At 44.0% G+C, this 14315-nt stretch overlaps 1 protein-coding gene across 1 annotated transcript; it reads left to right on the top strand.

The window, feature by feature from the left end:
• Window positions 1-976: 976 nt before the first annotated feature.
• On the top strand, window positions 977-14271 carry LOC135371380 (uncharacterized). The gene is made up of 5 exons (XM_064605449.1): window positions 977-1058; window positions 3146-3210; window positions 4694-4915; window positions 6213-11272; window positions 14146-14271. Exons 3-5 carry the CDS (start codon window positions 4849-4851, stop codon window positions 14269-14271), a joined length of 5253 nt encoding a protein of 1750 aa, XP_064461519.1. The 5' UTR covers window positions 977-1058; window positions 3146-3210; window positions 4694-4848.
• Window positions 14272-14315: the final 44 nt, after the last annotated feature.

The following is a 14315-nucleotide window of genomic DNA, read 5'->3' as shown; positions in this document are numbered from 1 at the left end:
ACGCTATACTTAGAAGGTAGCTTCTCATACCATTGTTGATGCAGCGATATGTGCAAGTAACTGTCGCAAGGAGGTACGATTCATGAGAGTAGCGACAAGGTCCCTCGCAGGCAATAGAATGTTTTTTTTTTTTGCTATTATAGTTTGACACGGTGATGTCTTTCATCGCTGTATACCTCGTAAAATCGCTTCTTATTTGTTTTCAGCTGTAAGATAACACTGTTACGAGACCTTTACCTCCTATTGATAGACCTCTATTCAGCAGAAAAATTTTCTTTCTGTAAAACCTGCTGGGCCATGTTGTAGGTGAAATTAAAGCTCAAGTACATTACTGACATGCCATTTAAAAGTCAGATTATGGACAGTTTATGAAAGCCTTGACGATGCAATCTTCATTACAATGCAGCGACGAGCATGAATTTATGAACGTCAATTGTTGTCGGAATACTTGAGGCATTCTGTAATATCTCACTCTTAAACTCAATCTTGGTTCTCCATCAATCATGGTTTTCTACATGCGGAGTACTACACTCTTCTCAGAACTCCAAGTGAAGTGCTTACTTAGTGTATAAAACATGCAGCAAGCGCTATTTGGAATCTGAGACAACACGCTTTCCACCACACTAATGACGTCATGTCGCATGTCACGTCATGTCATGTAACCATGGAAGATCATCTTGAGGATGTCTCGTAAGTCACATGGCACATTGCAGGTGGGCAATGGGTCCGGCTTGGGAACATCGATGACGATCGTAACTGAAGTGTTCGGCGGAGCCAGGGCTCGATGAGCGCAGGGTCACAAAGACTGACACGTGATCTACCTGGTGCTTGAAAGAAGTACTGAAGAAAAAGATTTGTAAGACTCGAATACTATTATACGCTCCATTGTGTGGTATTGCATTCAGCCAGAAAACATAGTTGACAGGGACTGTAGTCAGCACTCCCTTGACATTTCCTTTTTTTTTTATCGTAGCAAGTACTCGTTCAGCCACCCATCAACACGTACCATCACAGCAAGGGAGGTCACCTTCTTGCACACAGTTGTAACGCGCAATAAGGTAAGTCCCGTCAGAGCCTCCCACTTACCAGAAACGACCGACTGACAAACAAACACGTTCGCCGCAATCTGTTCGCCGCAGTCTCACGCTAGATGAACATTTTGAACGTAGAACAGATTCCTTAAAAGGGTAGGAACACATTCATAATTCAGAAAGATGGAAGTCACTCAAAAAGTCACTCACTTTTTTTTGTGGAGGCCAAGTATTCCAACTTTGAAAGAAAGTGATTGGTAGAGCTGAGAGCGGGTGCGGGTATACCCGCAGTAACACGCACATCGTCACGATCTGCGGGTAGGAATTCGCGATCGCCGCGGGTAGCGGGTAAAATGCGGGTGTACCCACAACGCGACCGCGGGTAATGCGGGTATACCCGCATTACCCTCACTCCATGGCCACCTAAGTGATCCCTCTCTGTCACACGTGAGCTCAGCGGTGTCCTATGTCGTTGGCCGTATTAATATCAATGTGCCAGACTTCAGCAGGCAAGTGCTGGCGGGCGAGTTGGATTATTAATGCAGACATATATGGCTTTCTGTTGAATTGCAGTTTTATTGGCATACGATTGAAGCCATCTGAGACGTCACATAGCCAACGCTCAGAATTTCCGTTGTTTCAAAATAGAAACAGCGGTAAAGTGGACAAGGGACGAAAGTGTTCCGCAATAACGCGTGGCTTAATTCATGTTGGGGTGGCAATGCACTTAAACTAATGCGATGCCTTTTAAGATTGCCTTCTCCCATCAAAAGACTCACTTGTGTGTACGATAGCTATCAAGTCTCCATGATGTTATGTTACAAGAGCAATGCGGACATCACACAAAACGGATACGTGCTGCCGAAGGTACTGCTGTTGGCGTCACTGTGTTTTCCTCCTGACCTGTATGTGATGGTTACGTCATACTCCTGTAATTGGAGGCTCCATCTCGCGTCCTGAGGGGTCCCTTAAACCAGCCAGCTAGCACAGAGAATGGTGGTCTGTTACCACCTTGAACGGCCGTCCATACAGGTAGGGACGCAACTTTGTGATGGCCCATATGAGTGCCTTTGCACTCATATGGGCCATCACAAAGTTGCATCCTTAAAATGTGCGACGCTTAAATGCTTGTGTGCTCCAGGCTGGAGCATTCATTCTTTGGACTCAGTTGTGTTCAGAGAGCTATCACTCTTGTGTGTTTGATAACAAGTAGTTTAATAAACCATTTGCTGTTTATTCGACGACTCGACGGCCCAATTCGCTTCGTGACAGTATCGTGCCCGCATCGTCGTCATCATCATGCAGAGCCAGAGGGTCAACAAGAAAACGGGCGTCTGAGCTGGCGGTATATACCACTCACTTCCCCCTGAGGGTCCCAACGCGGGTATACAGACAGCACTGCGGGTGCGGGTCCAAATTTGCTTACCCGCACTCACCTCTAGTGATAGGAAGTACTATCGTTGGGGGACCAACCGTGGGCTCGGGATTCCTTCGCTTTCACATCGGCCAACTATACGATGCGAGATGGTTATGTGGGTGGGACACCTGAGGTACTCATGGCCCGTTTTTTGTCACGCTAAACCCCGCAGATCCTCTCTAGCACGATAATCCGCAGTGCTCCTACATCGCACCAATATCTGCAAACAATTTCGTTCAATTTAAAATTATCCCCGCATTTTTGCGGGAGTTTGAAGGTAGCTATCGCTTTACTCTTTGTTGCACCAAAAGCGAAACTGCTAATTTTTGCCATATGCCATTGTAATTTAGAATTTCGAAGTGATAGAATTCCACTCAGGTAGAAGGTTTTGATTGGTCGCTGTGGATTCGTTAGGTAGGGTACGGACAACCAATCCTAAAGGGTGATTCACTTTACTGCATTTACGGTTGCGCTTGCGAGTTACATAAGCTGACAGCGAATTGCTGCAAGGGAACATCTTTCAGAATAGAACGTAGATACACGTAAGACACTGCACGCAGCCATAAACGCAGTCGTGTGAATCTGCCTTAAATGCCAGTTCCTCGATCTGCAAAGAAATAACTTCTCTTGCACGACTCAAAACGCACTATGCATGTGCCTCTTTGATAAGACTGTTTTTCTTTTTGTCTTGTTCCAGATACCCTGCACGTGTTGCGCTGCTCAAGTTGTTCAAGATGTTGTGACTCTTTGCTTTATTGTACGGTACGTTATTTTCTATTTATTATCGCGATCTCTTCACTGTCTGCTGCTTTCTGTCGTCCTCTCAGCTTGCACGCGTATATTAATTTGTGTGTATGCAAGTTCATGAGAACTAAAAGGAACAAGAACGGTTTGTGTGGCTCTCCCCCTGAGCCTAGTTGTCGTGAATCGATGATCTCTTTGATGAAGTCAACATCCACAATCCCATGTAACATCCGTCATGGCCTTACATGGGATGAGTACTGGATCTTATACTGTTTCTGGCTAAGATCAAAGTGTACACGATATACTGTTTTACTCACACCCTGTTTCAACGTCATGCACAAGATACATTGCACACGGTGTCATATGAACTTTGTCCTTTCACGGAGTACAACCAGGGTGGCTTCCTCGCAAAATATAGGGGCGAGAGAGAAACTTCAGCCACCATGAATGTTGCATCTTTGCAGAAGTTCCACCAAATGTATGTCACAGAAGAAGGAAAACAAAACAGTCCTAGACAACCCTCTTCTACTTCGTATGATGGCTGAGATGAAGTATGGAGAAATTGCATGGTCTGAAAATTGCTCTTTGCCCCCTAATACTGCTGACAATTCTGGTGACAGGAGTATATACATTGTACACGTGTGCAAGATGTTTGCCGAATACAAGCACCTTGTACGCAGAAAAGAAAAAAATGAAAGAAAACATCTCCTTAAGTGCCGTGCGAGGGGATAACCATGACGCAAAGTCTTCATTCTACTCAAACTGTTGTCTCCTCGCTTTGAAGTCTATATCTCCTCAGGAAATCTTATCTTATTGAATGAAGATGAATTAGGGAAGTTAGACCCTCAAGGAAGATTGACCAAGGACATTGGTGACAGTTCTCTGAAAGAAGTGCCATCTTGTATTTCTTTGCTCTGTTGTAGGGTGTATATATTTATTTTATTTAGCTGGACTCCAAGAATGCATTACCCAACCCTCTCCCACGCGGTCTATACATGACCTCCTTTCTCCGAACTAGCCTGCCTGTGACAAAGACAATTCCTTTGCTGTTTGAGTCCTGTTCTGTCCGTTTGTCTTGTATGTCTCAGACCCTACCCAAGTGTGAGGTAACACAAGCAGACAAACAAACACTACTGGCTGGAACGGACATACTAGAAAACCTCTGTTGCTACACTTGTACTCTGCTCGAACATCGCTCTGGATTGAATTAGTTATTGGTACTGATCTTTTATCACAATATTATTGTTGTTTCACATTGCCTTTCAGTCTTTCATCGTCCATATTGGCTTCCTCGTGCTGCTCCAATCTCCTGTATTTTTATTTAGAAATTCACTTTCCATACATGACATTCCATACCGAAGAGACGTCCATGTGCAGTCTTTTTTCTGGTTCTGTGTCTTCCTTGCATTCAGCGTATTAAATGCTTCATAGCTACGTCGTTGGACTTAAGTGCAGTCTATAGAGTGTTTTGTAAGACATTTTTCTGTTTCTCTGCTTCCAGATACCTTGCTCGAACTCTGCTACATGAGCTGCCCTGGACGTTGTCGTGTTTCCTTCCCCATTGTCTAAGAGCCTGAGTATACGTAAAAGCACGCAGACAGACGACACCAACACACGAGCACACAGTTTGTGTGTCAAGGCTCAGGCTCTGACACAATGGAGTTCTTCCACCTGCTTGACTGCATATGCGCCATCTTGTTGTGTTCCCTTGCTCTGTGGTGCGGTACGTTTTTTTTTTTTTTGTTTTAGCCCCGACTCCAGTATGCATTACCCAACCCTCTCTCATTCGCCCATGCGGTCTATACATGACCTCCTTACCCCGACCTACCGTAATTGGGACAAAAATCGTTGCTTTGCTGTTTGAGTCCTGTTCTGTCCTTTTGTCTTGTATGTCTCTGACCCTGCCCAAGTGTGAGGCAACACAAGCAGACAGACAAACACTACTGGCTGGAAAGGACATACTAGAAAACCTCTGTTGCTACAGTCGTATTCTCTCCTAGCATTCTTCTGAATCCATTAATGATTTGTACCAATCTTGTATCACAATATAATTGTAGCTTCACATTGCTTTCCGGTCTTTCATAGTCCATATTGGCTTCCTAGTGCTGCTCCAATCTCTTGTTTTCTTTTTTTAATTATTATTATTCAGAAATTCACGTTAAGTACATCCTATTCACTATGGAGGAGACGTCCAAGTGCATTCTTTCCCTTTATTCTGGATCTGAGTCTCCCTTGCCTACAGTATGGTAAAGGCTTCGTTGCTTTTTTGAATCTAGTCCTGGGCAGGGTGATTTCAGGTAGAATCAGGCGCAGTGGTCCGGTCGACCTCTCGGATGTTTTTCGTTCCAGCATACGTTGAAGCCTAGTGCTTTGGAAGTACATTGGCGGAGAAGATAGCTGAAAATATCGGACAGCTGTTTTTTTAACATGATGTTCGAGACTGACCTTTTCGAGCACTGCGCTTCCTTTCAGGGCTCGTATCTTGGTAGTCATTAAGGTCACGCATTTAAAGTTCCCCACGCTTGCTGCCCACGTGCTGCTGTACTGTTTGCTCTACCTTTGAGGTTCGCGGATTTGCGGGTGTCGAGGTAAAATAAGAGCGCCTCATCCGCAAAAAAAAAAGACCTTTTTGGGTGCGTAAATGCTTTTCTGCAACTACAAAAGGGTTGAAATGGGTTACATCGCCCTGTTTGTCACTAAACCCTCTGTCAAATCATATAAAAGAGATTGTTGGAAACTATCGGGCATTCTTCCTGACGCGCGTTTAGGGAGTGTTGGTATAGGTCAAAAACCTGCAACTTCGGTAGACTATTATTTTCCATATCCGCCAACTCGTGACGTGGTTCACGTGCGTCACAAGCTCGCATGGCGTGATGAAAAAGAAAGAAGCGAAAAAAAAAAAAACTGTTCGCGACGCTAAAATGGAAAGACAGGTGTCGCGGTCCAAACGAATTACCACACGTGACCTGTTTGTTGTATTTCAATTAATAACGTTCCTAATTCCCATCTCAATATTACAGGAATTTCTCGCTTCATGTACAGAAATATGGCTTCGACATCTGAATCTGACGTTGACATGGAAAGGTCACCACAGTGGGACGACGTCAGGAAGGAAATGCACGAAGCCATTGCAGCGAAAGACGAGGCTCGTGTTCTGAAGTGCCTGGATGCTGCGCCTGCATTGAAACTGTGGTTGGATCCTGTCACAGATGAGTCAGCTCGTTACAAAGCAATCGAAGAAGGAGCCTTCAATATTCATGGCCTTTTAGTCTCGCGGGAATGTGGACTCAAGAACGACACCGAATCATTGTGTTACCAACATCTCTCACCCCTTGAACAAGCTGAAATTCGTCGACAACGATATTACACCACAGAATGCGAGGGCTCTTACATCGACTATTTGAAAAGCAAATCACTGAGCGTCACCAGATGTGATGACTTCTCTGTACGATTGGAGAAGATGTTTAAGCAGCTCTCCAGTGATGAAGTAAACAGGATTATTCTCAAAGTGGCTGCAAGAGCGCCACACCTGGAAATAAGGTTCGACTACAACAGTGAAAACGTTCAAGGGATCACGGGAAGTTGCAATAGAGGCGTTGCCGGCCTTACTTTGTACAAAGAACAAAGAGTTTTCATCAGGGGCCGTGCTGCAGAAGCCAAAGTCTGGGGAACACTTATTCATGAGTTATGTCATATGGCACTTTACCTAGTGTACAGGAACGATGGCAAGCCATATTACAGGGACGATAAGGAGCGGGAGAACCAATACAATGACATCGTGAATGACATAAAATCGAGGAAGGAAGAACTGAACCTTCTCATCCAGCAAGCTTTAAAGGACAGAAATGAAGAAGAAGAGTTAATTGTACGGGTCCCCCACGTACTGGTTCAACATGGTTGCGACGAAGGTCATAGGGTTCTGGAACAGGAAGTACCGGAACTCCGAAATTTTTTCGAGGAACATGTCATCCCGGACATGAGGGAATACATTCGGAATGGAATCCCATCCATAGATGCAACACAGATAGAAAAGGAAAACGCTAGACTGAACAAAGCTTTGAACACTGGCAATCTCAAAGTCCAGTTTGAGAAACCAATAAAGAGAAGTCTCTGGGAGAAGGGGTCGCTTCACATCGTTACGGGTCCAGAACTGAGGCTTCTCGAAATAATGGTTCACAACTCTGTGCAATCTACTGGTCGACCATACTTGTTTTTCGAAGAACACGAGAACTACCCCACGCTGGACTGTGATGTGTTAGTGAAGAACAAATGTGCATTTGTGCTCGTGACAGTTCGTTGCATAACAGGCTTGATAAAAACTCTTAGATTCCTGAGTGAAGTGTCCGCTGTTACCGGAAATAAAGTCATCTTGCTCGTGGAAGACAGCGAGAAAGAAAATTTGATAAAAAAAGTGCAAGAAGGTGCATTATTTTCCGGGGTGCACGAAGATCACAGGATCGACGAAGCAAGCTTTGAGCATGTCACGAATAGCTACAAAAACAAAGTTTTCGAAATTTCTCGCGTAAAACTTCAAGGTCAATATGTTTCACGGCTTCCAGAGGTCATAAATATGGACACCTTCTTACAGTGCGTTGACACTGCAGTTTTCCTAAACCTATCCGAGTCAGAGATCATTGACCTGGGACCTCCTGTTCATGAACTAGAAGAACGTGTTCAGAACTATTACGTGCAAAGAGAGTGTAGAAGAGCCGTGGAAATTAACTTGAAGGAATGCAATCTAAAAGACGACAGTGAGGCATTCGCACTTCTGGGTTGTCCACACAATGAGGTCGCAACACTTCTACCTCACGGTTGTGTGGCAAAGGCCAAGGGGGAATTAAAGAAGTTCGAGAAATTCGTACTCCTCCAGGAGCCACGTGACTACGAAGCTCTCCTGGAATATTGTCATTTCCGAGACAGAGTAGTGCACCTGCTAAAGTTCGACGAACCTCGTAAGAGACTCTTGTGGACAAAATCAAATGGTCGTCTCAGTCACCTTCCATTGACGGGAAGTGAGAGTTACACCGAGGACGCGTTGTTCAACGTAGACGAGAAGGTTGTCATCGTCTCCGGTGTATCAGGAATGGGAAAGAGTACTCTAGCAAAGCGCTTGTGCAGAGAATTAAGAACTCAAGACAAGAAGAGGTGGGTGCTCTACGTCGACCTTCCTCAGAGAATGGCATTAGTGAAAACTTCGTCGCCTAGTCTGGGATATCTGGCGGATCTGTGCGAAGTACAAAAAGATGGGTTGGAGTTTGTCTTGTTCGAGGAAACCTTGAACAATGGAAGCCCTTTCGAAGTTGCTCTCATCTTAGATGCGTTTGACGAAATCAACGAGAAATGTCGCAAGTGCGTGCTGGATCTTATACTGTTTGTGGCTAAGACCAAAGTGTACAAGATATACGTTTTTACTCGCACTGTGTTTCAACGCCAAGCACAAGATAACTTGCACACGGTGCGATATGAACTTGATCCTTTTTCTCATAACAACCAGGATGACTTCTTCGCAAAATATAGGGGCGAAAGAGAAACTTCAGGCACCAGCAATAATGAATTTTTGCGTATGTTCCAACAAATGTATAACTCTTTGCAAAAGGAAAACAAACCAATCCTAGGAAACCCTCTCCTACTTCGCATGATGGCCGAGATGAAGAATGGAGAAATTGCAGAGTCTGACGATTGCTTTTCGCTTCTTAATACTGCTGGCATTTCTGGTGACAGGAGTATATACGTTATACACGTGTACAAGATGTTTGCCGAATACAAGCACCTTGTACACAGAAAAGAAAAAATGAAAGAGAACATCTCCCTAAGTGCTGTGCGAGGGGACAACCATGACTTGCAGTTTTCATTCTACACAAACCATTGTCTCCTCGCCATGAAGTGTATATTTCCTCAGGACATCTTGGAAATATTATTGAATGAAGACGAATTAAAGAAGTTAGATCCTGATGGAAGATTGATCAAGGGCGCTGGTGACAGTTGTCTGAAAGAAGGTTTTGTGAATGGAATTAACGACGCAGGAATTCCTGAGTTCGCTCACAAGACTTTCGCCGAATTTTTCGTAGCTCACTATCTCCTGGAGAAGGCAAAGATAAGAACAAAATCGAGCTACTGGGAAAAAGTCCTAGAATTGTATGGTAAAGAAGACTACGAGGGTGTAATGCTGTTGTTCGATGGACTGGCATCTGTGTCCTACCCACTTCACTCTGCTGTGATAAACAACGACGCTTCATATTTTGAGCAACTCGTTATCCAAAGAGAGGATATGTTGAAAGTCGATGAGCTCGAAAGGACGCCATTGCACGTAGCTGCCCTGCATTCTGATGAAGCAACATTGAAGAGGCTTCCAATGGATGATGAACTAATCAAGAATGATTTGTTTAAAATGTCACCTTTCGAGTACGTAGAACTCTTTTCCTCATGGCACGCAGAGTGGATGGAAGATCTGTGGGAAGGGTCTGTTATGAATGATTTGACGACTGTGGCTCTGAAGGAATATCTGCGGACTAAGACTTCACCTGTGCAAGAGAGACTCAACGTATTATGCGCTCGATGCAGTGAGGAAGCAGTGAGACGTTCTACCCAAAATCTGCGCAGGTGTGAAACCTTCGAGCAAAAAAGACTTTTTCTAGAGCGAGTTATATTCACAGCTGTGATGCACGAGCTACCAGGCGTTTTAGACGTGTATCTGAGCTATGTGTCCCCGAGAGAGAGTACAAGAGAACTAGACAGAGACATCATGGACCAATTAGAATCACGCAAGGAACGAAGCTTGAGATGTTCTGCAGAGTCTTCGGTAATTGGAAAGCTTGACAGTATTACAGACAGTAGGAATAGAACTGTCCCGTTTTACGCAAAGACTGAGGCTGTTTGTAAAATGCTCCTTCCTTACTGCGATATGGGAATTCTTGACAACGATGGAAACACAATGTTGCACGTTAGCGCGGAAGAAGGAAATCTGGAGACAACAAAGTTTTACATTTACCTCGCACATTTATCCGCTAACAATGGAAATAGAAAATTTCAAACTCCTTTGCACTTGACAGAAGATGCACAGATTGTGACGCTACTTCTTCCTCTTTATCCCTCAGTGAATGTTCTCGATTGTAAGCAACAAACTCCGATGGATATATGTGCAGAGAGAGATGATTTGGAGGCCATGAAGTTGTTACTCCTTCGCACTCGGACATATGACGAACATCACATCAGGCTGAACACAACGCTTCATGAGGCTTCTGCCTCTCTTTCCCTTAAAGCTGTGACGTTTCTTCTACCCCACACAAACGCGCACATGCTTAACTACGAAGGAGAAACGTGCTTAGACGTTGCTTTGATAAGATCGGGATATCTGTCGAGTTCGGAGTCCAACGTTGTCAGGTGTCTCATCCCACACTCGCTCGTAAACTCACCTGAAACTTTCGGCTCATCACCGTTGTACGTTTGGGCGGAAGACTGTAGAAGGAAAGCGATGCAAACTGTATGGCCTTATTTGCGACACAGTGACCCTAGGCATGCACAGAGGATCAGCAGAAGAGATGTGTGTGTGTGGAGGATCAGGGATTTCCAACAAGAAATTTCGTGTTTGAAACATCTCTTCCTCCATTTAGATGTCATCGCTGGTGATCCTGATAGCCGCAAACTGCTACATGATACGGCCAAGAAGAAGCTACGTGAGATAAAAGAAGAAAATCTCATTAATTACATGAAGCTGTTACTGCCGCATTTAAATCTCAGTGAGCAGGATTATGTAGAACGTGGAGTAAAAAATGAGGACATTGTTACCTTATATCGGGGATGGTCGCACATGAATAACACCGATGATCTCCACATTGACGATGTCAACGCGGAAATGATCGACGACGATGGCAATATCAAGTTGCTAATAGAAGCAGAGGAAGGAAATGTGGAAGCTGTTAAGATTCATCTCTCCCATTCATCCGTGTGCTTTACAGATGAAGAAGAGAACACTGCATTGCACTTAAGCGCGTGGAAGGGACACACAAATGTGGTGAAGCTTCTCATTCCTCTTTATACATCAGTGGAAGTGATCAATGTGTATCGAATGACGCCCATGCATGTCTGTGCCTCATATGGACATCTGGCTGTTGTGAAGTTATTATTACTCCGCTCTAGAATGAGTTCCCGTGACGAGGATGGATGCACACCTCTCCACTTGGCCTGTGAAAGTGGTGACGTTGATATCGTGAACTTCCTTCTTCCCCACTCCTTCCCTAATATGCGCGACAACGACGGATACACGTGCTGCGCTTATTCCACTGAGAGATGGAAAATGAATGTTCTGAAATGCCTCATTCCTCACTCTCTTATGAACTGTCCTAATGGGATTGGTGATTCACCTACGCAAATATGTGCAGGATATTATATGAGAGAAGAGCTGGTGACATTATTGCCATATTCTTGTGATTATGACGCAGTGAGTTTATTGACTATTCTCCCGCCGTCATTTCTTGACGACTCTATGAGTATGAAAGCTACGTCTTGTCTGAAACTGATGGTACTCCACTCAGATGTCAGTGCAGTAGATGAGTGGTTCTGTGCAACACTCAGCCGCATTCGAAAGTATTATGTAGAGAGTGATTCATTCCTGCGTCCAACAAAGACTGAGATATCACTACTCCTGAAATATGTTCCTCTCTTGCTTCCTCATACAAATGTTTCTGCTAAGGACGATGAATGCAACGAACTATTACAAGGAGCCCTCCAAAGTAGCCAAGATCCCAAATTGGTTAGCTTCTGTCAGAAATGCACTCGCATGAGTGACTTTCATTCATGATGCTGACGATTGTTGGCAACGGTTGTGGTTAAGCACCAAGTGCCACTGAGCTGTCAATGGACACGAGCTCTGAAGATGATATAGCAGTTTTAATAGAGGTATCAACAGCAGTATACTGAGTCCTTGCCTTCATCCGAGAAAGCACAAAAATTCATCCAGTGTCAAAAATGAAAGAAAACAAATCACTCCTGTGATTTTTTGTGATTGTGATTATGACTAACGCATTTTGTTTCTTATTCCTTATGTTACAAAGTACCATTCCGTAGTAGGTTCATAAGGTGATTTGAAAATGTGTAAAAAATGTGTCTATTCCTAATGTGCTAGTAATATGGTTAGCTATGATATGGCACAGTATTAGAATACGGCTGCGTGCGATTATGTTTGGTGTCAAATGTATATACCCAAATGTCAAATGTAAATGAAATGAAGTGTTTTTCGCACATTGGAGAGGGCTTAATTCAAATTATTTTGGAACTCTCGCTCACTTCGCTGCAGAGTTGAATAAAGTAAATATTGTCGAGCGAAACACATGTGTGATACAGTCGTACTTTTATTACGACCGAATAAATTCCAAATTGCTTTTCCAGTTATCGTTACAGATTACGGAACATATTACTTTGAAGTAATCAAGGTTCGTGTAAAGGAACCTCGACTGACTCAAATATGCCTGTTACAAATTGGATTTGTGTACGTGTGATTAAATGATTATATGCAGTTGTCCTTGGAAGTAATGTGTCCACTTAGATGTCATCAAGAGATGCAGATGGGGAGAAAATTCAGTGAACCGGTAAGCAAAGATGAAGGGAAGTGTCCCAGGAGGAGAGCCGCCCATATATTTCGAACAGAGACTGCTATTCCTCTTCATCATGAGCGAGAATCAGAATTAGCGGCTCGCACACAGCGCAGGACATGTCCTAGGGCCTCATAGCAGCCACAAGGACACGTGTTTCGAGGGGACGCGAGGGGACAACACGAGCAGCGCACAATATTGGGCCAATATTGGCACTGTCTCGGTTTCAGTGAGCCTAATGAGGGCCAATGAAGAGCAATAAGTTGTGTTATCTTGGCTCATCCTACTCTCACCACCGTGCTACCCATGGCAGTGTTTCAGTACCTACCCTGGTAAATAAAAAAAGACGAAGGAGAGAGAAAAAAAATAATGCATTGCACTGTGATGCCTTCCCGTTGTCGTGCTGCCATTCAAACCAATTAAAACTAGACCGGAGTGGGAGTTACTATAGCAACAGAGCATTCGTATTCTTCATTGGCTCACCACGGGCTTGCAACATTGGACCGATATTGGCAGTTTCATTTGCGTATTACCAGACCTTTGTTGCACGGCCTATATACTGGACCAACGTAACTTATATTGGCTGCCAATTTTGGACCGATATGGGACCATTGATGGCGTGCTGTTTTTAGAGTTATGTTTAGAGTTACCAAATTAAATTTTCGCGGCCATCTTGTGCTCCCACCACATCCCTTTCATAGCTGCTTTCATATCGTGCATTCGTGCTGCCCAAACTCGAATACGCATCGGCCATATGGGATCCCCATCAAGAGTACTTAATTCAAGCATTAGAGTCAGTTCAAAATGTGCTTCATTACATCTAACTATTCCAGAGACGCGAGTGTTTCACGTATAAAGAAAAAACCTCGACGTTGATCTTCTAAGTCAAGACGGTTGATAGCCAGGCGGTATCTCTTCCATAAAATGCATCACAACACAAACGCTGGCGATCGTCTCCTAGTCCTTGCTAACTAGATTTCTAAAAGCGATAAAACTCCAGTGCAGGGAACACAGACAGACAAAAGAGACGACACAAAGTTCTATCGCTTTTTAACTACATTTCATCTCGTCTGAACGACATCCATGTGATTAAGCTTCCCCATTGTAATATCACTTCCTTTCTGAAATAATTCTTTCCTAACGATATTAGTGATGGAATCTCCAGCCTGAACATGTTGCTTGTACACTCGACACTATACCAGGTGGAAAATATCTGCAAGTGGAACCACTTGGAAATTGTCCACTTTAAAATCCACTTCGAAGCCGTTCCACTTTGGAAACCACTTGGTAGTGGTTCCACTTCGGAAACCACTTACATATATGCTTTTCCACTTTGGGACCTATTTGCAAATGGCTCCACTTGCAGAACCACTTGCTAATGAGTCCACTTCAGTTTCCAGCTTACACTCTACGCCCAGTAACGGTTACGTACCACACGAACATCAGGTACATTATCTTCTTCTTTCTGATTGAAGATGTACGGCTAACGTGATAAAATATGAAGTACCGCGCACATACCATTTCGTGCATGAGGTA

Source organism: Ornithodoros turicata, unplaced genomic scaffold, assembly GCF_037126465.1.
Source record: "Ornithodoros turicata isolate Travis unplaced genomic scaffold, ASM3712646v1 Chromosome106, whole genome shotgun sequence".
Lineage (NCBI taxonomy): Eukaryota > Metazoa > Arthropoda > Arachnida > Ixodida > Argasidae > Ornithodoros > Ornithodoros turicata.
The sequence above is the reverse complement of the archived record's forward strand: the minus strand, read 5'-3'. Positions and strand labels throughout refer to the sequence as shown.